Below are 25,569 nucleotides of genomic sequence, written 5' to 3' on the forward strand. Positions count from 1 at the left end.
CAGAGAGATCTGTACTTACTGACAAGTACCTTTATTGCTCAAACTAACAAGTACGTGAATTCATACACTGAACACCTTGTTGTGAGCACCCGCTAAGTATCCCTGACTCTCCTGAATAGTCAAAGAATAGCAAAGGTATTACCCGGGCAAAGGAGTTTACTCTGGCCAGGCGTTCATCATTGTCTCGATTCACTCGCCACGTGTTTCACGCGGGGTTGCTTACGCTTGTACCTGCAATGGTTATTCTTCGAAGTTTCCGCTACCAGCGCACACAAAGCATCCACTTTTATATCCATTCCTTATCAATTCAAATATCGCATTCCAGTGTCATTGGCCACAGGCCATGTGTCTGTCCTTTAGCACCTTGTTGTTGGCTCTGCTCCAAGCCAGCATCAATTTATTGTCCCCTTCGCATCAAGTGACAGTCGATAATTTATGGCTGTTTGCTCTCAATCAGCAATGAGCTCGAATCACTTTAGGCAGGCATCAACCCCAACATTCACAAACCTGCATGTTATCGCCAACCAAAGAACATCTCACAAATAACTTCTTATTTGGAAATGATCTCCAGTCCAGCAGATTACCTGAAGAATCATTGTGTCTTCTTTAAAACATTGATCAAGCCCAGCATGTCAAGCTCACAAAATGGAGAATGGAGTGTCTTCACAAAATGGCAGCCTCCATCCCTAAGCATGCGGCAAAAACAAAGACTGCTTCCACTGTCCTTGATTCATTTGAATTCACTGATTTGTAGATTGTTATTCGTTCTGGCCAACGTGCCGAATGCAGGAAATTGAGACTAGCTGGATGGACAGGGTGATCAGCACGGACTGGAAGTGCTGAAGGCCCTGTCTCTGTGCTGTGTTGCTTTACGACTCAGTGACTCTCACCTCAAAGCTAAGCCCTCTGGTATATGACTTTTTCACCCTTGGAAAAAGACTTGGGTCAACAGGTTTAAAATTTACCAAGTAAAATCTTATCTCTTTACAAGTTGTCTCAACTCCGCTTTACAGTGCCCTGGCTACAGCTGCCATGCAACAGCATTTGCTTCATTGACCCGAATGCCTTTGATGTTACAAAACATCCCCTGATACTTCACAGCAGCATAATTACTTAGACATTGATGCTGAGGAAGGAATGCATGATCAAAGGTTTGGTCAGGCAGGAGAGAGAGAGGAAGATGTGTTCAGAGTTTTGGAGTGGGAATTAGTGCCTAGATGGGAGAAGGTATGGTTGCCAATGTCAGGCAAAGAAAGCCAGAGGTGTACTGTGACCCACATGTTCTCAGGGGTGAGTTAGATATTGATAAAAGGTGTATAGACAGGGAGGTGCCAAAATCATGGCATGATTTCTACATTATGATGAGTGCTGGGTGAATCTAAGGGTGAATTCCAGTCTGGAGATAACGTACTGCTGCAGGAGGGGCTCAGGAACAGATCATAATTGCACTACCCAGTATTTTTCCATCACCCTCCTCCCACCACCATCCAGGATCCACGGAGCTTTTTTTACAAACAATCACTCAAGGGACTGGCGTCTCTATGCCTACTTCTTGTGCAAAGTGAGACCAGGCCCAGAGCTGGGAGAAAGATTTTGCTGGTTTACCTCATCGCCGCTCCCAGGGGCCAGCGGCTGACTCACCTCATACCTGGTGCGGAGCAGTTGAACTTAATCAGGCACCAAGGGACCAGTAATTACCTGGCATCAGCTTTCCGAAGAATTGGCAGCAAATGGCTCTGGATTAAAAAAAAACACAGCAAAGCAGATGGGGAGCATATGGAGTTGTGCAATGTTTTCTTATACTGAGAAAGGAATGAGGACCTGTTTTGAATGTCTTGGTGTGTTTTATATCATTGTTTGACAGAGACCAGGTGTATAGAATGGAGTTGGCTCCAAGGCTTCCCTCTGAATAGAGTAAAGCCAATTTCTATACATTTCCTAATGAAAATGTGCTTTTAATTCAGCATGAGATAAACTGTTGCCCATTTAGAGACCATAGTTTGGAAGATTTATGGTGATACATATAGTAATTGGTCTCTCTTTAGAGAACTTATCACATGGGCAGCGTAAAAAGAGCCTCACCACATTGAAGCAGACTGAAATGACCCATGAACTTGTTGTTAGAAAATTTGGAAAATTTACGAAAAGGTCCACTACTCAACAACAAAATCTCTCACACTAATAAGTCCCAAAGTACACATAAACAAAGCATATGATATTAAAGAAATAGATCAGTGTATGATGTTCCAATGGGTCTCTGCAATGTGTGAGTGTATGTAAGACCTTAAGAGATAGGAGCAGGATTAGGCCATTGAGCCCATCGAGTCAGCTCCTCCATTTCATCCTGGCTGATATTTTCCTTCTCAAACCCTTTCTCCTGACTTCTCCCCGTATCCTTTCACATCGTGGCCAATCAAGAACCTATCAACCTCCGCCTTAAATGCACACAATGACCTGGCCTCCACAGCTGCCTGTGGCATTGGATTTCACAGATATATATATATGTGTGTGTGTGTGTGTGTGTGTGTGTGTGTGTGTGTGTGTATAGCTGGCTGTGCAGCTCTGTGGATACGTGTGTATAAATATATATATATAAAGAATCATTGTGTGTGCCCTTGTGTGTGTCTGCCTGTGTGCATATAAGCACATGGATATGTGTGCCTTCCTCTGTGTGTGTGTGTGTGAGAGAGAGAGAAAACATATGCATGCATGTCCTAGCTGTGCATGTGTAAATATAGAAGATTCTACACACAGACCAGTCTTGCTGGATCAATGGGTCTGCTGCAGAATAATCCTACAACTCAGCCACTGCTTACTCCTGAGATTTCTAAATTCAAATCAAGGCAAAATATTGTAGATGATGGAAATGTGCAAACACACACACACACACACACACACACACACACACACACACACACACACACACACACACAAAGATGCAGGCCCAACCAGAGACCCTCCATTGGTCAGGGTCGATCATGGATGTTGTGCCCCAGCTGTCTAACGTAATATGTAAGCCAGGACAGTACAATATGGAGAGTAAGCTGTTTACCATGTAGCAGGCTTCCCAACCCCTCAACTCCATGCAGTTGGTGAATCTAAAGGAACGGCGGAGACTGACACGGGATTTGTCAGTCTGCATGAACTCAGCATAGGACCGTCTTGAGCACTCCAGCTCCAGAATTTTGCTCAGGGTCTACTCCCGAAGCCTTGCCCATGAGTGGATATATCATCAAGGCAGAGGAGATTTGAGATCAGAGTTTTGCTTCTCTTAGATGAGCTGCCAACCACGGCTGACGAGCCCCACCCGTCCAAAGCGACTGGTTTTAAGGCCCCTGTAACCCACCTTTGCCTCTTCTCCTGTCATTAGAAATGGTTCTGCCGGGCCTGATGTGAAGGCCAGGAGCTGGACTTGGTTGTGAGAGGCTGTCTGAGGTGCACACCAATGGGAGCATTCAATAGGTAATGGGAGCTTATCCTTACTACCATCCCCAACCATGACAACCTTAACGAGCCAGGCACATATGCACTCAGATTCAAATCCACACACACACACACACAGTCACTGAAACACACATACACACACACACACACACACATTCTGACTACACATTCAACACATTCACACATACATAGAGATTCACACACAAACTTAGTCGGAAGTCCAACATATGAACACAGATTTACACACTAGGTTACGATCATGTACTCACAGAGAGAGTCACACGTACACACAATATACGCTCACAAGTACAGTACCTGAACTCTGACTGAGACTGAGACTGAGAGGAGAGCCTGACCCAGCTACAGTTGAATTGAGTGTGGTTGATAAGGGTCGGTATTTGACAGGAGCAGATCAGCGATCACACTTTTGCGCGGGAAGATACTCAAAGTCTCGGTCAGCACCTATATTTGGTCTTTGCTTCACTGGAACTCTCCTGGATAGAACCCTAGATTTGGCCATCATGATCAAGTTTTTTTCCAAGTTGACTTAGAGCAAATCTGCAGTCGACTTTTATCTTTGACTGTGGGAGTAGGCATCGACAGTGGAAACAGTGTTAACTTCAAGGCGTTGCAATTCACTAGGTGCAACTGTGCTTCGACTGTGAGCTGCTTCTAATGTTCTAATGACTAAACTGTGAAGATAGCCCCAGGTTATAGGAATAGAAACTACTATCCTTCTAGTGCTGCAGAATGCATATTCTATATCCCTTTATTAATAGTCTTTCGTGAATAAAGTGATAAATGGAGTCTTTGTCATCTGCAGTTCTCCGATGGTGCAATTTATTTCCCAATTAAAAGGAGTCTGGCTCAGACACAATACTTAATACTTCACTTTAGTATTACCACCATAAACCTGGTCTCTCCAATTTGTTATACACGGAGATGTTCCATTTGTATCCAGAGATATTGTCTTCTATTTTTCACATCCTGCTAAAGGAGGAGGAGAAGATGGTGGCATGACGCAGCGCGGGCGGCCTCTCCAGTGAATGATATCTGTAATCTGTCAAGTAGGGGACTGTGCACAATTCTGATTTGAAGGAGACAGACGTGAGAGTACAGAGGAACATCTGGAGAAACTTCTGAAATGCCCGCTTCGCTGCCGCTGCTACTGTGTGGTAACCGGAACCTCTGGAGCAGAAGGCCCCGAATCCTCGTCTTTGCTTGTTTCAGCGGCCCGGGCTAGGTCGAAGGCACCCGGCAGAGGATGGCGCTCGGGAGGCTGTATCGGAGGGACTGGTCGGAGGCTCGAAGATTTCGGATGGACGGACTCGGTGTCGGCTGTGGTCGGCTGCTTCCAAGGCATCACCAGTTGTTGGTGCCTTGGAGGTTTATGGCAGGGAGTTTCTCCCTTGTGCCGCCTGCTATCAGGGACTCGGGAGTCGATCGGGACTTGAGACTTTTTTTTTACCATGGCCATGGTCTGTTCTTTATCAAATTATGGTATTGTTTTGCACTGCTGTAACTATATGTTATGATTATGTGGTGCTGACAGTGTTAGTCTTTGGTTTGTCCTTTTTTTTGTGATATCACTCTGGAGGAACATTGTATCATTTCTTAATGCATGTATGCATTTCTAAATGACAATAAAAGAGGACAGAGTGTTCTCATAATCTAATCTACTTTGGGGAGAATGGAATTTTATAAAAATCCCACAGTGTTGAAAATGCTTCCCAATATAGGCAGGACTATACCCTAATGTTTGAATGAAGAATGAGGAGTTATCTACATGAAGACCCATGCCCTATCTCACTCCCTGAGCAGGGACTATCTCAGTGTGTGATGGAAACAGCACTAGAAAAGGGGAAAACAGCTTTTTTCCACTCATCCTGACAGCTCTGTTAAAATGGGACACCACACAAGCAAACAAATGGAAATTCCCTACATTTCTGAAACACTTCCCTTGATTTTAAAATCTTGCAACAAATAAATTACCTTGGACAAGATTTAATCGATACGGTTTGTGGATTGGACTCTGTCGTTCACATTATGATAGGTTTCTGGTTTCTGGTCGCTCCTTTTTTTGTTGCTATTTTGGGTGACTTTGAATCGGGGCAGCGTGCCGATAATGAACACTGAGCTGAACAAAATATGCATGAATTCTTTCCATTTTGTATTTTATATTCTGTCTTTATCGCTCGTTTTTTTGTGTTGCCGTTTGCGCAATCCTTATTGCGTGTGGGGGGGGGTTGATGTTTTTCTTTGAACAGGTTCCATGGTTTTCTTTGTTTCGTGGCTGTCCGTGGGGAAGATGAATCTCAGGGTTGTATTCTGCATACATACTTTGATAATAAATGTACTTTGAATCTTTGAAATATAATTTCTATTGTAATGTACGAAATACAATAGAAACTTTATGCAGAAGCAAGTCCCACAAAAAGCATTGAGTTATATGGTCCTTAATCGGTAGAGACACAAGAAGTTCTGCAGATGCTGGAAATCTTGAACAACACAAACAAATGCTGGGGGAACTCAGCAAGTCAAGCAGCATCTATGGAGGGAAATCCATAGCTGACGTTTTGGGCTGAAACCCTTCATTAGAACCTGAGTCCTGGTGAAAGGCCTCGGACCAAAGCATCGACTGTTTATTTCCCTTCAGAAATGCTGCCTGACTAGCTGGAATCCTCTGGCATTTTGTGTGTGTTGCTCATTGATTATAGGCAATAAAGAATTATTGATAATTTGGTGACAAATATTCATTGAGATTAACTACATCTGTAGGCAGAGAAACAAAGCTTTTCGATCGAAGACTTTGTCAGAAATAGGTAGGAAAGTATTTTCTGCTTTTATTTCAGATTTCAAGCATGTTTTTTTTATTTTCATATTAGCCAATTTATCAGGACTTTTTCAAGTGTCACTACATGATATCTTCCATTCACTTTGGAGGAGTGACATAATTTCACTTTTAAAAATCTCACCCAAAAGTTAATGTTTCCAGTTGTGTTGAATTCCTTCAGTAGTTTCCCTCACTGGATTATACCCATAGATTAACTATTCAAATTGGATTTAAAACTCACAACTTTCTAACTTCCACAATAGTATTATCCACTGATCCAAGAGTAACGCTTTGTAGCTGGTTTTACAAGTCTCATAGTTGGAGGTATGTTCTTCAACTTGACAACACTGTTTTCTATGGAAACACTGCATGGTGCTCAGAGACACAGAGTACTGAAGATCGCGTGGCAGCAAGGGATTGTCATACTGGAATAAAAATAAATACTTCAGCAAAAAATTGCCTGATTTTGGTACTGGAGAACATAATGCACCCAATCTCAGCAAGCTTTGCAATTAACAACTTAAGATATTCTGAGACAGTTTGCAGGTGCATTATCAGAGAAAAATGGAGGAAAAGTACCCAAAGATTTGGTAAAAGAGTTATGGCGTCATAGAGTCCCGGAGTCAGGCAACATTGATAAAGGTCCTTCAGCCCAATTCATCCACACAGATCAAGATGTCGATCTAAGCTAGTCCCATTTTGCTCATGTTTGGCTCATATCCTTCTAAGCTTTTCTTATCCATGTAGGTTGGTCTTAAGAAAGAGAAAAGGTAAGCGGAGAAGCTGCGAGTTTGAAAGAGGGAGCTCTATTCCTCCCTCCTTCAACCTCTCGCATTCATCTCCTGTGGACCAGTGGAGCAGTACAGCTCCCTCCTACAACCTCCCCGGCAGGAGAGAAACTGCAATCAGAAAGGCGGTTCTCCCAGGATACGGCTATCCCATTGGACTTTGGGTGTGTTGACACCTGACAGGGGAGAGACCACAATCAAAAAGGCAATTCTCCCAGGTGAGGCTATTCCATTGCACGTTGGATGTGCTGCCAGCTGCCATGTCTCTAAATGTGGGATACCCAACTGCAAAACTTGTGGTAATGGGGGACTGCATTTGTGTTCACTTTAGGGGTACAACACTATTGCAGCTCGAGGCATTGGAGTTTGGAGTTCTATTTCGGTGCTTTCTGTAAGGAGTTTGTACATTCTCCCCATGACTGTGTGATTTCCTTTGGGTACTCTGGTTTCCTCCCACAGTCCAAAGGTGTACCAGTTAGAAGGTTAATTGGTCATTGCAAATTGTCCGGTTTTAGATTAAGGTTAAATAGTGGGTTGTTGGGTTGGTGTGTCTTGTTGGGTTGTTGGGTTGGTGTGTCTTGTTGGGTTGTTGGGTTGGTGTGTCTTGTTGGGTTGTTGGGTTGGCGTGTCTTGTTGGGTTGGAAGGGCCTACTTCATAGTATATCTCTAAATAAATAACTCTCCACTTCTCTTGTGAGAGGCACAATGGTGGGTGAATAGAAGTGGCAAATGGCCAACATGGACTTTAGAGGACAAGAGACTTCTTGGATGGTTGCTGAGATAGAGGAACACAGAAATGAGGAATGGTGAAACAGTGGAAGGGATGGAAGGAAAGGAAAAGGTCAATTGGGTTCAATGGAACTCAAGCACAGGAGACATATGTGGAGAAGAGCTCCTTCCGATTTCGCTTTCACTCTGTGCAACAATTCTAATTCCTCTCTGATGTTGCTGAGGAGTCTAATGGTTGAACAGTTCATCCATTAGCAGATTGTAGTGACCCAGTCCTGAGTGCCAAATTCTGATTGAGTCAAACCACTTAGATAGATAAAAAAAATTCTATAGCAAACATTTTAATCTTTTACTCTAGTGAGTGGGATATGTTTACCCTTTGACGCAACTTGCTTCATGAAATCAGAAGAATAAAATTGAAAGACCAAAGGTCAGAATCATGCATGCTAAATTCTTCAAAGGACCGTCTCTCTAAGAAGTAAAGCTTTTTCTTAAATTGGTAGATTTGGGAGTCTGTTATTCTCAGAACCGATGCAAACACTTCAGAATATTAAATAAGGTAACTTAAAGTTAAAAGGCAAACTTTTAGTAAGAACAACTGAAAGTGAAGAACTCGTGGAGCATTTTATCTTCCGATAGATTTAAGAGTCCTATTCCTGTTCATTGTTCATCTGTTTATATGAATGAACATTGCATATACCAGGGGAATGAGTTTCAATCAAAACTCCTCCACATTACGTCCTTCTGCACAAGGATTTCTCTTGTATCTCTCTTGCTTTGAATGAAAGGGGCAGATTCCTGATCTATCCCTCATGTATAATAAATCTCACTTTGATTTTCCCTTGAGTCTTCCTTCCCAGCTTATTTATCACAGTTAGGCAGAGGCTTAGTAACTATTACAATTTCACAAATTGCATAAACAGCTTACCAAGCTACAATATCAACTACTTTTTAATTGTAACTTAATAGGATTTCTGCATTGCATTAGACAGTGAAGTGAGGCACACTCATTAAGAGTTCTGCAGCAACACAAGGCATGCTATGAGAGCCTCCGTAGTATCCAGGACACCTTCAAGAAGCGATGCCTCGAAAAGGCAGCATCCATCATTAAGGATCTCCATCACCCAGGTCATGCCTTGTCCTCATTGCTACCATCAGGAAAGAGGTACAGAAGCCTGAAGGTACACACTCAACAATTCAGGAACAGCTTCTTCCCCTCTGCCATCTGAATTCTGAACGGACATTGAACCCTCGAACACTATCTCACTACTTTTTTTTATTTCTGTTTTTGCACTACCTATTTAATTTAACTATTATATATATACTCACTGTAATTCACGTTTTTTTTCTATCCTAATTTATTGCATTGTACCGCTGCTGTAAAGACAACAAATTTCAGACATATGCCGGTGATATTAAACCTGATTCTGACCTTGATGAAGGCTAATGTACTATTACACTGGCCTTCATTAAGGCAGCAGGTTTGTGTGATGGGGTTAAGAGAGGGGTTTGTTTTACTGCTGTTATCTTCTTTTGTTATTGTTGTTGCGGCTTTGGAAAGCACATTTGAAGCCACCCCCTTCTTAAGCTGGCCCAGCAACTGTCCGTGACTCCCACGACAAATGATCTGCCTCTTGGGAGGTACTTCATTGACCGGTACTTGTGTGTCCATGTAAGTGCACGTGGGAGCTGCCACCCTCGTCCTTGCAGCCTCTGTCTCTGTAATGGTATTCATAATCTATGTTGAGGAACACACAGAAAATGCTGGAGGAATAAACAAATGGTTCAACTTAACATCAGCAAACGTATACAGTATACAACCTGACATTCTTACTCATTGCAGACATCCACGAAACAGAAAAAAAATCCCAAAGAACATATGACAGAAAATGTTAGAACCCTCAAACCCGCCATTCCCCTCCCACACACAAGCAGCAGCAAAATCATCAACCCCCCCCCCCCCAGCCGCCACGCAAGCAATAGCAAAACCCCCGGAAACCATGAACCAGAGCCCATCAAAAACTACCATCCACCCCAACACCTTGACACCTCAGACAGTCTCTCTCAAGGAGAGAGAGAGATATCACTCCTGCAACAATGAGAGGGGAGACCAGCAGCTCACTGTCCTGATGTTACAATCTTCTGCATCGTTTCTCCGAGCACCCCCCCCCCCACCCCACCCTGCCGAGCTGAGGACCAACAGACTCTCACTCACCATCGAGAGAGAGAGGGAAAGTTGCTCGAGTGCAGGGGCCACCTGACAGCAGCATCTTCAGTCTCAATGGTTCAATCTCTCAGACGATGTTTCGGACAGGGGCTCTTCATCAGTACCTAATGTATGTTTTACAACGTTGCTATTAGTTTTCAGGTTAATATTTATGGTGATGGCTTGGAAGCACTGCTGCTTAGCAGTATCATAATGTATGTTGCTTCTCTATGCTGCCTTTAAAGGCTGTTGTCCTTAGACTGGTGTTCAGTAATTTGTCTAATGCTGTGCTAAATTGAGCATGGTCCTGTCAGGCATCATGCCTTTTAGCTCCTGGTTGTAACTGTCACAGAAAATGCATGTCTAGGCAAAGTAGTAGTACTAGCTAAGAAAATAATAGAAGCCAATTAAATCCAGATCTGTCTTCCAAATGTGCTGCTTTGAAGTCCTCCTTGGAAGTCAGCGCTGCTCATGGGCTTCCCACCACAATCAAATTTGCAAAGGAGCTGAGTCTTGGAGTTTATTTGCCAAGAAATTATAGTGCTCGACTCATGGCTCCTAAAATTTGCAAAGAGGCACATTAAAGGTTTTACTCAGCAGTTTAGTTTTGTTCAAGCAAACAAGACAATACTGAAGGAGTATTGGTAACAAATAGACAGAACATACCAGTGTAGAAGAAGCAGTCAGGCAAACATCAAAGACAACAGAGTAAGAGTGATGGAGACAACTCTGCTTACTACAGATGTAACTATGGTGATTGTGACAGTGTGTCCTCTAGCCAGAAAAGTGAGACGTCTGTGGTGAGAATTTCCCAGAAAGGTCTTCCTAAAACATAACGTCCTGTGGTCTTTACAAACTTCAAAATATCAACTGCTTGATCCTACAAGCAAGGAATCCAAGATATACAATTTATCCCTAACTGATAAACCAAATCTATACAAAAATACACATAAAAATTGCTGGTGAATGGTCAGGACCCTGTCAGGACGAAGGGTCTCGGCCCGAAACGTCGACTGTACCTCTTCCTATAAATGCTACCTGGCCTGCTGCATTCACCAGCAATTTTTATGTGTTTTGCTTGAAATTCCAGCATCTGCAGATTTCCTCGTGTTTGCGTCTATACAAAAATAGCAAGTTTTCTGTCCTGGCTTCAGAACAGTGTGGTTTCAGGGACCATGCTGTTCTGCTTGCGCACAAGAAAAATAATTGAATTGAATTGACTTTATTTCTAACATCCTTCACACACATGAGGAGTAAAAATCTTATGCTATGTCACCGTCTGAATGTGCAATGTGCAAATTACTGTAATTTGTAATAAATAGTATGTACAGTAAGATATACAACAGAACTGTCAATATAGCTTAGAAATACAATCGTGTCAGCATAAATTAATCAGTCTGATGGCCTGATGGAAGAAGCTGTCCCGGAGCCTGTTGGTCCTGGCTTTAATGCTTATGGTACCATTTCCAGGCGGTAGCAGCTGGAACAGTTTGTGGTTAGGGTGACTTGGGGTCCCAGTGACCCTTCGGGCACTTTTTACGCACCTGTCACTGTAAATGTCCTGAATAATGAGAAGTTCATACCTACAGATGCGCTGGGCTGTCCGCACCACTCTCTGCAGAGTCCTGCGATTGAGGGAAATACAGTTCCCATACCAGGCAGTGATGCAGCCAGTCAGGATGCTCTCAACTGTGCCCCTGTAGAAAGTCCTTAGGATCTGGGGACTCATGCCGAACTTCTTCAACCGTTTGAGGAGAAAAAGGTGCAGTTGTGCTTTTTTTCACCACACAGCCAGTCTGTACCGACTCAATGAGGTCCTCAGTAATGTGTATACTGAGGAACTTAAAGCTTTTCACCCTCTCAACCCCAGATCCTTTGATGTCAATAGGGGTGAGCCTGGCTCCATTTCCCCTGTAGTCCACGACCTACTCCTTTGTTTTTGTGATACTGAGGGAGAGATTGTTTTCTTGATACCACTGTGTCAGGATGATGACTTCTTCTCTGTCGGCTGCCTCATTATTATTTGAGGTAAGGCCAATCAATATAGTATCATCTGCAAATTTAATTAGCAAATTGGAGCTGTGGGTGGCAACACAGTCCTGGGTATACAGAGAGTAAAGGAGAGGGCTTAGTACACAGCCCTGAGGGGCACCTGTGTTGAGGGTCAGTGGGGCGAAGGTGAGTGAGCCCAATCTTATCACCCACCAGCAATCTGACAGGAAGTCCAAGATCCATCTGCACAAGGCAGGGTGAAGGCCAAGGTCTCTGAGCTTCTTGTGAAGCCTGGAAGGAATTATGGTGTTGAATGCTGAACTGTAGTCCAAGAACAGCATCCTCACATAAGCATACCTCCTCTCCAGATGTGTAAGAACAGTGTGTAGAGCTGTGGCGATTGCATTATCGGTCAATTGGTACTGTCAGTAAGCGAACTGTAGGGTGTCCATTGTGGGTGGTAGCATGCTGTGGGTGTCGTCCTTGACCAGAATCTCAAAGTATTTGCTTATTATTGAGGTGAGAGCGATAGGACGCCAGTCGTTCAGACATGTTACCTTGGTCTTTTTAGGTACAGGGACAATGGTGGATGTTTGGAAGCAGGAGACCACTCTACACTGGGAGAAGGAGAGGTTAAAAATGTCTGCAAACGCACCAGCCAGTTGTGTTGAGCATGGTCTGAGTACCCACCCTGGGATGCTGTCTGGTCCTGCAGCCTTGCAGCTGTACACTCGTTGGAAATGTCTGCATACTTCAGCCTCAGAGATGACCAGGCTGCTGGTCACATCATCTGCAGGTCTCCTCAGGGGCTCAGTACTGGTGACATCGAATCAAGTGTAGAGAAGATTTAGCTCATCTGGGAGAGAGGCATCGATGTTGGAAACACCACTGTGTTTAGCTTTGAAGTCTGCGATAGTGTGCAGAACTTGCCATACGCTGTGTGTGTTGTTGGTGGAGAGGTGTGTCTGGATCTTGGCCCTGTGTTGTTGTTGCATTGTCTTGATGACTTTGCGTAGATCGTAGATGCATTTCTTGAGTTCCTGTTGGTTTGTCAGTGGCAAAAGCTCTGTCTCCCGTGGTGAGTGCAGTGAACACGGAACTGTTAATCCAGGGTTTCCGGTTTGGATAGACCCTGACCGATTGTTGGGGGACAACATCCTCAATGCACTTCCGGATGAAGCTGGTGACCCCGTCCGTGAACTTGGAGACACCCTCATCATGAAAGACATTCCAGTTAACGTCACCAAAGCAGTCCTATATCATGAAGACTGATTGGTAGGACCAACAGTGGACGGTTTGATTTTGTCAGAGTGTGTGCGTGTTCTGGGCTGAGTTATTTTAATTATTTTAGTTTATTTTATTATTAGCAAGAACACCATCATCCAGGGCTTACATTGCTAATCTCAATAAAGTGCCCACTTTATTAGGTACCTCCTGTACCTAATAAAATAGCCACTGAGTAGATGATCATAGGCTGTTGTAATCCATGGTTATTTGAATTACTGTCACCTTCCAGTCAGTTTGAATCAGTCTGGTCATTCTCCTCTGACCTCTCTCATTAACAAGATGTTTTCGCCCACAGAACTGCCACTCAATGGGGATTTTTTGTTTGTTTGTTTTTCACACCATTCTCTGTAAACTCTAGAGTCTGTTGTCTGTAAAAACCTCAGAAGATCAGCAGTTTCTGAGGTACTCAAACCACCCTGTCTGGCCACGGTCAAGGTTATTCCATAGTCCAAGTCACTTGGGTCACATTTCTTCCACCACTCTTATGTTTGGTCTGAACAATAACTGAACCTCTTGACCATATCTGCATGCTTTTATGCAATGAGGTGCTGTCATTTGATTGGTTGATTAGATATTCTCATTTGCATTAATGATCTGGTGTACAGGCGTACCTGATAAAGTGGCCTCTGAGTGAATGTAGTATGACACAATCACCAGTGGATTATTCTGGTCAAGGTGTCCATACCACAGAATGACATAGGGGAAAAGATGGAATTTAATGGTTAAGGATTTGGTCCATGAAATTCCCACATCCGAAGGAAGAGAGAAGGATTTTGTCCATCACGATTCTTCACAACTAGAGGGATTTGGGTGTAATTTGCTCCCTGGGGTTCTAATAAAAAGACGATTTACAATTGACTTTCGGAAGATGCCTACATGGGCTCAGAGGAATGATTGTCATTGCACTGAATCTCTGATGTTGCAAAGAAATACCTGATGTTTCATACTTATTTTATCTGAGAACTTTGTCCACTTATTTCTGGTGATAGGATGGAGGAAAGTTAGGTTAGATTAGATTATGAGGACACTCAGTCCTCATTTATTGTCGTTTAGAAATGCATGCATTAGGAAATGATACAATGTTCCTCCAGAGTGATATCACAAAAAAAACAAGACAAACCAAAGACTAACACTGACAAAACCATATAATTATAACATATAGTTACAGCAGTGCAAAACAATACCATAATTTGATAAAGAGCAGACCATGGGAACGGTTAAAAAAAAGTCTCAAAGTTCCGATTGACTCCCGATAGTCCACAATAGCAGGCGGCAGAAGAGAGAAACTCTCTCTGCCATAAACCTCCAGGCACCGACAACTGTCGATATATTGGAAGCACCTGACCACAGCCAACTCTGAGTCCGTCCGAAAACTTCGAGCCTCCGACTAGCCGTCCGACACCGAGCACCGTGTACCATCTCTGCCGAGCGCTTTGACCCCGCCCCAGCCGCCGAGCAACAAGCAAAGCCGAGGATTCGGGACCTTCCCCTCCGGAGATTCTGGATCACACAGTAGCAGCGGCAGCGAAACAGGCATTTCAGAAGTTTCTCCAGATGTTCCTCCGTTCTCTCACGTCTGTCTCCATCAAATCAGGATTGTGCACGGCACCCTACTTGACAGATTGCTGATATCATTCACCGGAGTGGCTGCTGCGAGCTGCATCACGTCACCATCTTCTCCTCCTCCTTGAAGGAAATTTCTAACAAGGACCAAGGCATAAAAAAGTTGTCATTATGCTGGTTTGCCTGATATGACCAAAACTTTCCAGGGTATATAATAATGGACTGATCCAGTGCGGATAGCTCAGCCTCTCTCCTCAAAGATGCTGGCTAGTTTTTCATCATACTGAATGGACCTTGCAGAACCCGAAGCATTTACTTCACATCAACCGCCCTACGCCTTACTTCATCCAAGTGCCATTAATGTACAAACCTGAGAAGAACTATCAACCACTCCCTGTGAGTTAGTCAAAGTCAAAGTTAATTTATTATCAAAGTATATGTATGTCAGCATATACTACATTGAGGTTCATTTTCACGCAGGCATTTACAGGAAAATAAAGAAATAAAATAGAACTTATGAAAAACTATATGTAAACAAAGACTGACAAATAACAAATGTGCAAAAGAAGGCAAATTGTGCAAATAGATAGATAGGGAGAGAGAGAGAGAGAGAGAGAGAAATAATACTGAGAACATAAGTTGTAGAGCCCTTGAAGTTGAGTTTAGACCATAAGGCCATAACACATAGGAGCAAAATTAGGCCATTCAGCTCCACCATTTCATCATGGCTGAACCCAGATCCCATTCAACCCCATACACCTACTCTCTCACCACATCCCTTGAATCTATCGACTTCCACTTTAAATATACCCACAGACGTAGCCTCCACTGCAGTCTGTGGCAGAGCATTCCACAGGTTTGGCTAAAAAAATTCCTCCTTACTTCTGTTCTAAAAGGTCGCCCCTCAATTTGAGGCTGTGCCCTCTAGATCTGGATACCCCTACCAGAGGAAACATCCTCTCCACATCCACCCTGTCTAGTCCTTTTAACATTTAGTAGGTTTCAATGAGATCTCCCTGCAATCTTCTAAATACCAGTGAGCGCAGACCCAAAACTGCCAGACGTTTCTGATTTGTAGGTTGTGGAATCAGTTCTGAGTTGAGGTGAATGAATTTATCCATGCGAGTTCAGTAACCTGATGTTTGTAGGATAATAACTGTTCCTGAACCTGGTAACCTGGGACCTAAGGCTCCTCTACCTCCTTTGCGATGGTAGCAGTGAAAAGAGAGCATGGTCTGAATGTTGGGCATCCTTGATACTGATGCTACTTTCTTGTGGCTGTGCTCCTTGTAAATGTGTTCAATGGTGGGGAGGGTTTTATATATTCTGTAGCTCAAGATGAGGAACATTAAAAAATGTTATTGTGTATCAGAGACTGCAAAAGATCTCCAGCATCTGCAGATTTTCTCTTGACTGTAAAATATCTACACAATATGAGGCTTTTCCTAATTCCTTATTTGAATAATTGAAGTAAATGCTGATGGTTGCAGGAGTAGTGAGAAGTAATACGTCTCATTTATGATTCCTGACCATTACATGGTTTTGAAAAGCAGGAGGAAGTGGTTTAAGATGGAAAAAGTGGTTTAAGACAGCCAAGTGCCTCCGGAGAATGGGTCAATGTGAATGAGTAATGCAAGGACTTTGGTCAGACAAAGAGAAATATAATATTTATCAGCCATGTATAGGCAGTATTGATCTCTCTATATCCATTACAGAAAAAAGGCGCTACTAACTAATACTTTTAAATCACAAGGGGCTGCTGAGCTTTAAAGGAATTGGAAAGGGATTGTGTTTGAAGAACATTAATGACGTCTGATGGCTACCTCTCATTGTTAAGTATATTATTAATAGTTAATTATTGTGTTGGATGAGTCAGTCTTGTGAATAGCTTAATGCTTCCTTAATGGGTCAGAACTTGATAATGTAGTTATGCTACTGCGTCTTGGTGTCCTGGTGTCCTGGTGTTGCAGGGATGATTCCATTTACCATAGAACTTAGCTGCTTCCTGTACTGCTCTGCCAAAGAGCGAATGTTCACCACCCCAGATGGTTGCCCAGGTTACTGACAATTAGTGAGAATGAAGATTTCTGTGTCAGGTACCAAGCAACGCCGTTGATCAAAAGCATGCGGAACTGTGCTAACTTCAGAAGTGCCTATATTTGCTGGACCTCAGTCTAGAACAGCCTGTGGGAGAATACAAAGAACATAGTTGTAAACTTAATATGAGAGATAATCAAGATGCACTGTTGATTTTGGGATGCAACTCTTTTACAAAAGATAGACAAAACCAAAAATGTTTTGAGATTTTTCTTGGACAAGAGAATTAAGGGTTATGGAAGTGAAACAGTTAAGTGGAAATAAATAAATAAATACAATCTAAAGTATGATTGATGTAGGAAAAGGTTTGAGAGGTTGTAACACATTTACCGTTTCAAAGAACATTTATTATCAAAGTATATATACTTCATTCAACCTTGAGATTCGTCTCCTTACAGGCAGCCGTGAAACAAAGAAACCCAATAGAACCTATTAAAGACAAAAGAAGACCGTCAAACAGAGAGCGAGAGAGAGAAAGCGAGAGAGAGAGAGAAAGAGAGAAAGAGAGAGAGAGAAAATTGTGTAAACAATAAAAGCACGCAAACAGCATTCCGAACTGAAGTTCAAAATGCCAGGCATCACTGCAGCCAATCCAGAAGTCTACTAGTTGCAGGACACAGACTCCGGCCAGTACAGAGACAAGCAAATCCCAAGGAGCAGTGAGCCGAACCGGATCATCCCTCACTCCTGAACCCAACACCCTGACCCTTTCAATCTGACCCAGCGCTTAAATCGTCCTAATCTTGGGTCGTTCCTTCCCTTTCTGCTACTTCAATACAGCCTCGGGCTCAAACTCCACTAGTTAGATTCAGCCAGAACCCAACCTTTCCAATTCAGTTCAGCTCTTAAATCGATCAAATCTTGGACTTTGAAAGCATTAAGATAACAAAGCATTGTAAGACCATATTCAGATGGAAGCTGACATCAGAGTATAGAAGGGAAATTAGAAAAATTGAGCAATTGTTTGTCAAAGAGATAACTTTTAAGTAGTTTTAAAGGAGGACAAAGGCTTAAGGAGACAAAGGGAATTTTGGGCCTAAGATGCTGCAAAAGTGGGAGATTTATAGGAATTCCTCCCTCTCTGCCACATCTGCTCTCAGGATGAGGCTTTTCATTCCAGGACGAGGGAGATACCCTTTTTTAAAGAAAGGGGCTTCCCTTCCTCCACCATCAACTCTGCTCTCAAATGCATCTCCCCCATTTCACGCACATCTGCTCTCACTCCATCCTCCCACCACCCCACTAGGAATAGGGTTCCCCTTGTCCTCACCTACCACCCCACCAGCCTCCGGGTCCAACATATAATTCTGCATAACTTCCGCCACCTCCAAAGGGCTCTCACCACTAAGCACATCTTTCCCTCCCCCCCCCCCGCTTTCCGCAAGGATCACTCCCTACGCGACTCCCTTGTCCATTCGTTCCCCCCCATCCCTCCCCACCAATCTCCCTCCTGGCACTTATCCTTGTAAGTGGAATAAGTGCTACACATGCCCTTACACTTCCTCCCTTACCATCATTCAGGCCCTAGACAGTCCTTCCAGGTGAGGCAACACTTCACCTGTGAGTCGGCTGGGGTGATATACTGCGTCCGGTGCTCCCGATGTGGCCTTCTATTTATTGGTGAGACCCAACGCAAACTGGGAGATCGTTTCGCTGAACAACTACGCTTGGTCCGCCAGAGAAAGCAGGATCTTCCAGTGAGAACACATTTTAATTCCATGTCCCATTCCCATTCTGATATATCTATCCATGGCCTCCTCTACTGTAAAGATGAAGCCACACTCAGGTTGGAGGAAAAATACCTTATATTCTGTCTGGGTAGCCTCCAACCTGATGGCATGAACGTTGACTTCTCAAACTTCCGCTAATGTCCCACCTCCCCCTTGTACCCCATCCGATATTTATTTATTTACACACATTCTTTTTCTCTCTCTTTTTCTCCCTCTGTCCCTCTCACTATACCCCTTGCCCATCCTCTGGGCTTCCCCCCTCCCCCTTTTCTTTCTCCCTAGGCCTCCTGTCCCATGATCCTCTCATATGCCCTTTACTAATCACCTGTCCAGCTCTTGGCTCCATCCCTCCCCCTCCTGTCTTCTCCTATCATTTTGGATCTCCCCCTCCCCCTCCCACTTTCAAATCTCTTACTAGCTCTTCCTTCAGTTAGTCCTGACGAAGGGTCTCAGCCTGAAACGTCGACTGTACCTCTTCCTAGAGAAGCTGCCTGGCCTGCTGTGTTCACCAGCAACTTTTATGTGTGTTGCTTGAATTTCCAGCATCTGCAGATTTCCTCGTGTCTGAGATTTACAGGAAGCTACAAACTGGATGAAGACAGTTCTGAGAGCATTGCTGCAAGTTCACATTCATTTGGAAATCAGCAATGCCATGACTGATTCTACCCACATCTTTTATCCTTTCGTAGAATATGAGTATTGCTAATAAACACAAAATGCTGGAGGAACTCAGCAGGTCAGGCATAATCTACAGGGAGGAATAAACAGTCGACGTTTCAGGCCAAGGCCCTTCATCAGGACTGGAAAGAAAGGGGGATAAAGCCAAGGAAGGTAGGGGTGGGACAGGAGTACAAGCTGGAAGGTGATAGGTGAAAGACCAATTAAGGGGGAAGGTAGGTGGTTGGGGGAGGGGAGGATGAGGTGAAAAGCTGTGTGGTGAAAGACAGAAAAGGGTTGAAGAGGATGGAATCTGATGGGACAGGAGAGTGGACTATGGAAGGATCAGAACCAGATTTAATATCAACAGCATATGTCATAAAATTTGTTGTCTTTGCAGCAGAGGTACAATGCAATACATAATAATAGAAAAAAACTGTGAATTACAGTAGGTATATAGCATATATCTAAAAATAGTTAAATTTTCAAAAAGGTAGAGGTAGTGTTTGTTCAAGGGACGGAGGAGTGGTATCAAAGGGCAGGTGAGAAGAAAAGGGGTAATATATTGCACATTCTTGGCTGCCTTTAAACAAAGTGCTACTGTGTCATTTAAGGGACAATATCATGTCAACCATACCAGAGTGGGTCTGAATTCACATTTAGGTCAGACCATATAAAATCAATAGATCCCTTCCCTAAAAGGACACTTATAAACTACATAACAAAGTGCTACCTTAGTTGACACCATTGGCGAGCTCTTGTTGTTTGAGTTATGTGTTTTTTAATTAGTTGAATTGAACATTCCCATATTTCATTGAGCAAAGACTTCACAAACGTTGGCTCTGAGGCTCTTAACATCAACGCTGTTCAACCATACCACATGCAGGTCCAGAAAGACCTGAGAATTGTGCAGGCAGTTTATATTTTTAACATTGTGGTTGTTGGAGTCTCCTCTGTGATCCAAACAAAATTGGAATTGAAATAAACAGCAAGGGAATTTGCGGTTTGGGAGAGATGGTGGCCAACAGTTCTTGCCATTTACTTCACAGGCTGTGATCAGTTAGCACTGTAGAAACTATTATTTTTTTGGAACAGCAATGCCATTGCTGGCAGGTATTGGTCATATTTATACAGATGAGTGCAGACGTAGGAGAAAAGAGTGCATTTGGCAAGATTCCATAAGTCTTAAAGATGACAGAGATCATTCCAAAGTAATAATTCCTTATCAATCTTTTTGTTGCATTTAACAGTGTAATATTATCAAAAAAATTGCAAATGCTTTAATATTGCAAGTGCATTTTCATAGTATAGACCGAGAGAAGCTGTTTCTGCTTTTAACAAGTCCATTAGCAAGCTCTTTAATTTCTTGCTTTTAAACTGATGCTTCTGATAGTGGGAGAGTCTGGAACCTGAGAGCACAGACTCAGAACGGAAGGATGGCCCTTTGGAACACAGAGGTGAGGAGGAATTTCTCCCCCCAGAGGGTGGTGAATCTGCGGAAGTTATTGCTACAGACGGCAGTAGAGGCCAAGTCATTGGGCATATTTAAAGTGGAGGTTGATAGGTTGTTGATTATTAAGTGCATCAATGATTAAGGGGAGAATGTGGCTGAGAAGGGTAGTAAATGGCAGAGCATTCAATGGGCCAAATGGCCTAATTCTGCTCCTACATCTTATGGTCTAATTCTTCTTCAGAATATAAGTACATACTTACTGAACTGTATCCAATTTCTGTTTTGGCCCATTTCTTCCACTTCTTCAGGTATTATTCAAATCATTCAAAGCCCAAGCACACTTGCTCGTGAACGATTGCAAAGGATACATGGTAAAGACATCAGCTTTGCACCTTAATCCACAAGCCATCTACTCATCTTCTGCCTCTCCAGTACACCAATCATCAGCTTCCTATTAAAGGAAAATACTCAATTAAAGGAAATTGCTGCACAGCTACCCCAGTTAGATTGTCTGGCACCAACTCTTCTGACTCAGCAGACCATCGGCAGTTGGAAAGGGTCAACAGAGATAGATAATAGCTAATGATTATTTGAATTGATTTTGGATAACTTGCCTGCTGTCTTGATGAGAGTTAACCAGATTCCCCTAGTCATTTTGCATTGATGTTGACTTAGACCTGACGGGGAAATTTCCTTGGTTTTGTCTGCGAAATTGCACAAGGAATTATTATAAGAAGGATGTGGAAGCTTGGAGGGGGAGCAAAGGAGATTTACCAGGTTCCTGCCTGGACTAGTGTGCGAAACTTATGAAGATAGGCTGTGCACGCCAAAGTTTTTCTCCTTGGAGCGGAAGAGGATGAGAGATGACTGGGGTTGTATACACTGGAATTTAGAAGGATGGGAGGGGATCTGATTGAAACATATAAGATTATTAAGGGATTGGACATGCTAGAGGCGGGAAATGTTCCCGATGTTGGAGGAGTCCAGAACCAGAGGCCACAGTTTAAGAATAAGGGGTAGACAATTTAGAACGAAGTTGAGGAAAAACTTTTTCACACAGAGGGTTAAGGATCTGTGGAATACTCTGCCTCAGAAGGCAGTGGAGGCCAATTCTCTGGATTCTTTCAAAAAAGAGTTACATAGAGCTCTTAAAGATAGTGGAGTGAAGGGATATGGGGAGAAGGCAGGAAAAGGGTACTGATTGTGGATGATCAGCCGTGATCACAGTGAATGGTGGTGCTGGCTCGAAGGGCTGAATGGCCTACTCCTGCACCTATTGTCTATTGTCTATTGTCTATGATAAGAGGCATAGATAGTCAAGGATTTTTTTTTCCCAGGGTTCAAATGGCTAATACAAGAGGGCACAATTTTAAAGTGATTGGAGGAAAGTATAGAGGGTATGTCAGAGGCAAGTCAGAGAGTGGTGGGTGCATAGAACGTGCTGCCAGGAGGGGCGATAGAGACAGATACATCAGGGGCATTGAAGAGACTCACATGGATGAAAGAAAAATGGAGGGCTGTGTAGGAGAGAAGGTTAGATTAATCCCAGAGCAGGTATACTTCTGCAGTTATATAGCTCAAAAATTTGCGCAAAATGAAAGGGGCCAATATTAAGTTTCGATGGAGTCAATAAGCAGAGCTTACCGTTTTAAAGCTTCTAGTAGCAATAGTAGTAATGCTACTGGCCTTATAATTAAGAAAACTGAACATACAATACAGAGACACCAGTTCAAATCCCTTTACTGCAGATAACGAATTTACATTGAATTATATAAATGAAAATAAATGTAGAGTTTAAAGTTAGCAATAGTTGGATCTACCCTTAATAAACGTATCTGGTTCTTTACTCTCCCTTAAAAAAGGAACTACATGAACAGTTAAAGAGATAAAAGGTTAGTTTTATTTTTCATGTGTACTGTACATCAAAACATGCAGTGGAATGCGTCATTTGAGTCGAATTAATTCAGCGAGGGTTGTGCTAGGCAGCTCGCAAGTATCTCCACACTTCCATGGTCTGCCGACAACTCATCAACTTAAATGTATATCCTGGAGACTGGAGCACCCTAAGAAAGTCCACGCCATCACAGGAAGAACGCTCCAACTGCTTACAGACAGTGGCGGAAATCAAACCCCAATGTTACAGATGACAGTATAAAGTGTAGAGCTAATTGCTACACTACTGCGCTGCGGGACACACCTACAAACTCTCACAAAGTCCATTATCCATAGATACCTTCATTCCTAAAAATGGCCGAACCAGCTTCCATGCTTTTTGCACTTTAAAGAATTGTTCCTTCTTTTCGGTCCTTAGCGTTTTTGATGCCATTCATTACAATACTGTGGAGGTCTGGTTACATATTGAGTGAATTTTGTGTCTTTACCAACTTATGGGCAATATTGACATATGGACTTCTTTAAAAACAGGACCCGTTAGTAGCCCAAAGGGGAGCTGTTTGTCACTTTTACTCGATTGCAAATCCAGAGTCACAGAAATATAATTGACTCTTAAATAGAAAAACGATTAAGATACATTTGCCATGCCAGCAATGTCCACATAGTGAGTACAAGTAAAGCAAACTGTCTATTGCTGTCAATGGAATTAAATATCAAATGCTTCTTAGGACAGACATCTGATCAAATCCAGCTAGAGACAAATGTCTCTGCCCAGCTCCACACTCCAATGATGCAGTGCTGTGTGTTTGCTTAAAGAACGAAGAGTTAATTCTTCACAGACTGACTAATCTCATCTCAAGTGTGAGCTGATGGTATTTGCTTTGCAGGTGAGCACCGACGATCAGCGAGGAATTAGTGGTGCCAGAAACCCTCTCACAGTTCGCTGGCAGCAGCACGGCCTGTGCTGCCTTCAGGATGAGGTTGTCAATCGGTCCCGCCTTGGTGCTTTCAGTCACAAGCTGGCTAACAGGTAAGCCCTACTATGCGTAACATATACTCGGTTAGTGAGAGGAGCCTCTGACAAGTGGAAACTTGAACATGTGTATCTGGAACACAGGAATATTCCATCTCTCAGGTCCATTCCCTGACTGAGAGGATCAGGACCCTGACATACTTGTTGACCTCACAGGGTTGGGCCTTGCCACTATTTAGCCACCAGAACATCCACTCTTCACTGTCATTCATGGAACCCCCATGCCTACTGACAAACTCAAAGTTCAAAGTAACTTTTTTAATCAAAGTACATATATGTCTCCAGGCTGAGATTCATTCTCTTGTGGCTATTCACAGTAAATACAAGAAACTCAACAGAATCAGTGAAAGGTCACACCCAACAGGATGCACAACCAATGTGCAAAAGACAACAAACTGTGCAAATGCAAAATGAAAAGAAAAGAATTAATAATAAATAAATAAGCAATAAATATCGAGAACATGAGATGAAAAGTCCTGTAAAGTGAGTCCATAGGTTGTGGGAATAGCTCAGTGATGGGGCAAGTGAAGTTATCCCCTCTGGTTAAAGAGCCTGATGGTTGAACCATAGAACCATAGAACCATAGAACCAGTGTGACAAGTGTGAGGTATTGCACGTTGGAAGAACAAACCAACGTAGAACATACAGGGTTAATGGTAAGGCACTGAGGAGTGCAGTGGAACAGAGGGATCTGGGAATACAGATACAAAATTCCCTAAAAGTGTCGTCACAGGTAGATAGGGTCGTAGAGAGAGCTTTTGGTACATTGGCCTTTATTAATCGAAGTATTGAGTATAAGAGCTGGAATGTTATGATGAGGTTGTATAAGGCATTGGTGAGGCCGAATCTGGAGTATTGTGTTCAGTTTTGGTCACCAAATTACAGGAAGGATATAAATAAGGTTGAAAGAGTGCAGAGAAGGTTTACAAGGATGTTGCCGGGACTTGAGAAACTCAGTTACAGAGAAAGGTTGAATGGGTTAGGACTTTATTCCCTGGAGCATAGAAGAATGAGGGGAGATTTGATAGAGGTATATGAAATTATGATGGGTATAGATAGAGTGAATGCAAGCAGGCTTTTTCCACTGAGGCAAGGGGAGAAAAAAACCAGAGGACATGGGTTAAGGGTGAGGGGGGAAAAGTTTAAAGGGAACATTAGGGGGGGCTTCTTCACACAGAGAGTGGTGGGAGTATGGAATGAGCTGCCAGAAGAGGTGGTAAATGTGGGTTCTTTTTTAACATTTAAGAATAAATTGGACAGATACATGGATGGGAGGTGTATGGAGGTATATGGTCCGTGTGCAGGTCAGTGGGACTAGGCAGAAAATGGTTCGGCACAGCCAAGAAGGGCCAAAGGGCCTGTTTCTGTGCTGTAGTTTCTATGGTTCTATGGTTCTATGCAAAGAAAGTAGAGGCACTGCCATGCTTTTTTTCAGAATAGCCCTTATGTGCTGGACCCAGGAGAGATCCTCTGAAATGCTAACACTGAGAAATTTAAATTTGCTGACCCTCTCCACCTCTGATCCCCCGATGAGAATTGGCTCATGAGCTTCTGGTTTTCTCTTCCTGAAATCAATAATCAGCTCCTTGACCTTACTGACAATGAGGGAGAGGTCATTGCTGTGATACCGCTCAGCCAGATTTTCAATCTCGCTCCTATATGCTGATTCGTCATCACCATTGATTTGGCCAATGATGGTGTGTCGAAAATAAACTTAAACGTGGCTTTAGAGCTGTGCTCAGCCACACAGTCATAAGTGGAAAGTGAGTAGAGCAGTGGGGGTTAAGCACCCAGTCTCGTGATGTCCCTGTGCTGATGGAGATCGTGGAAAAGATGTTACTGCCAATCCAAATTGACTGGTGTC

General features: G+C 43.1%; 1 protein-coding gene across 1 annotated transcript in view; it reads left to right on the forward strand.

Annotated features, from left to right (window-relative positions):
• Nucleotides 1–25,569, forward strand: part of cntn2 (contactin 2) — a 241,671-nt gene that overhangs the window by 65,364 nt on the left and 150,738 nt on the right. Inside the window, exon 2 of the mRNA XM_063065365.1 lies at nucleotides 23,560–23,702. Within this exon, the coding sequence (XP_062921435.1) occupies nucleotides 23,648–23,702 (55 nt within the window). The 5' untranslated portion in view covers nucleotides 23,560–23,647. The remainder of the gene's footprint in view (nucleotides 1–23,559; nucleotides 23,703–25,569) is intronic.

Source organism: Mobula hypostoma, chromosome 13 (genome assembly GCF_963921235.1).
Source record: "Mobula hypostoma chromosome 13, sMobHyp1.1, whole genome shotgun sequence".
Lineage (NCBI taxonomy): Eukaryota > Metazoa > Chordata > Chondrichthyes > Myliobatiformes > Myliobatidae > Mobula > Mobula hypostoma.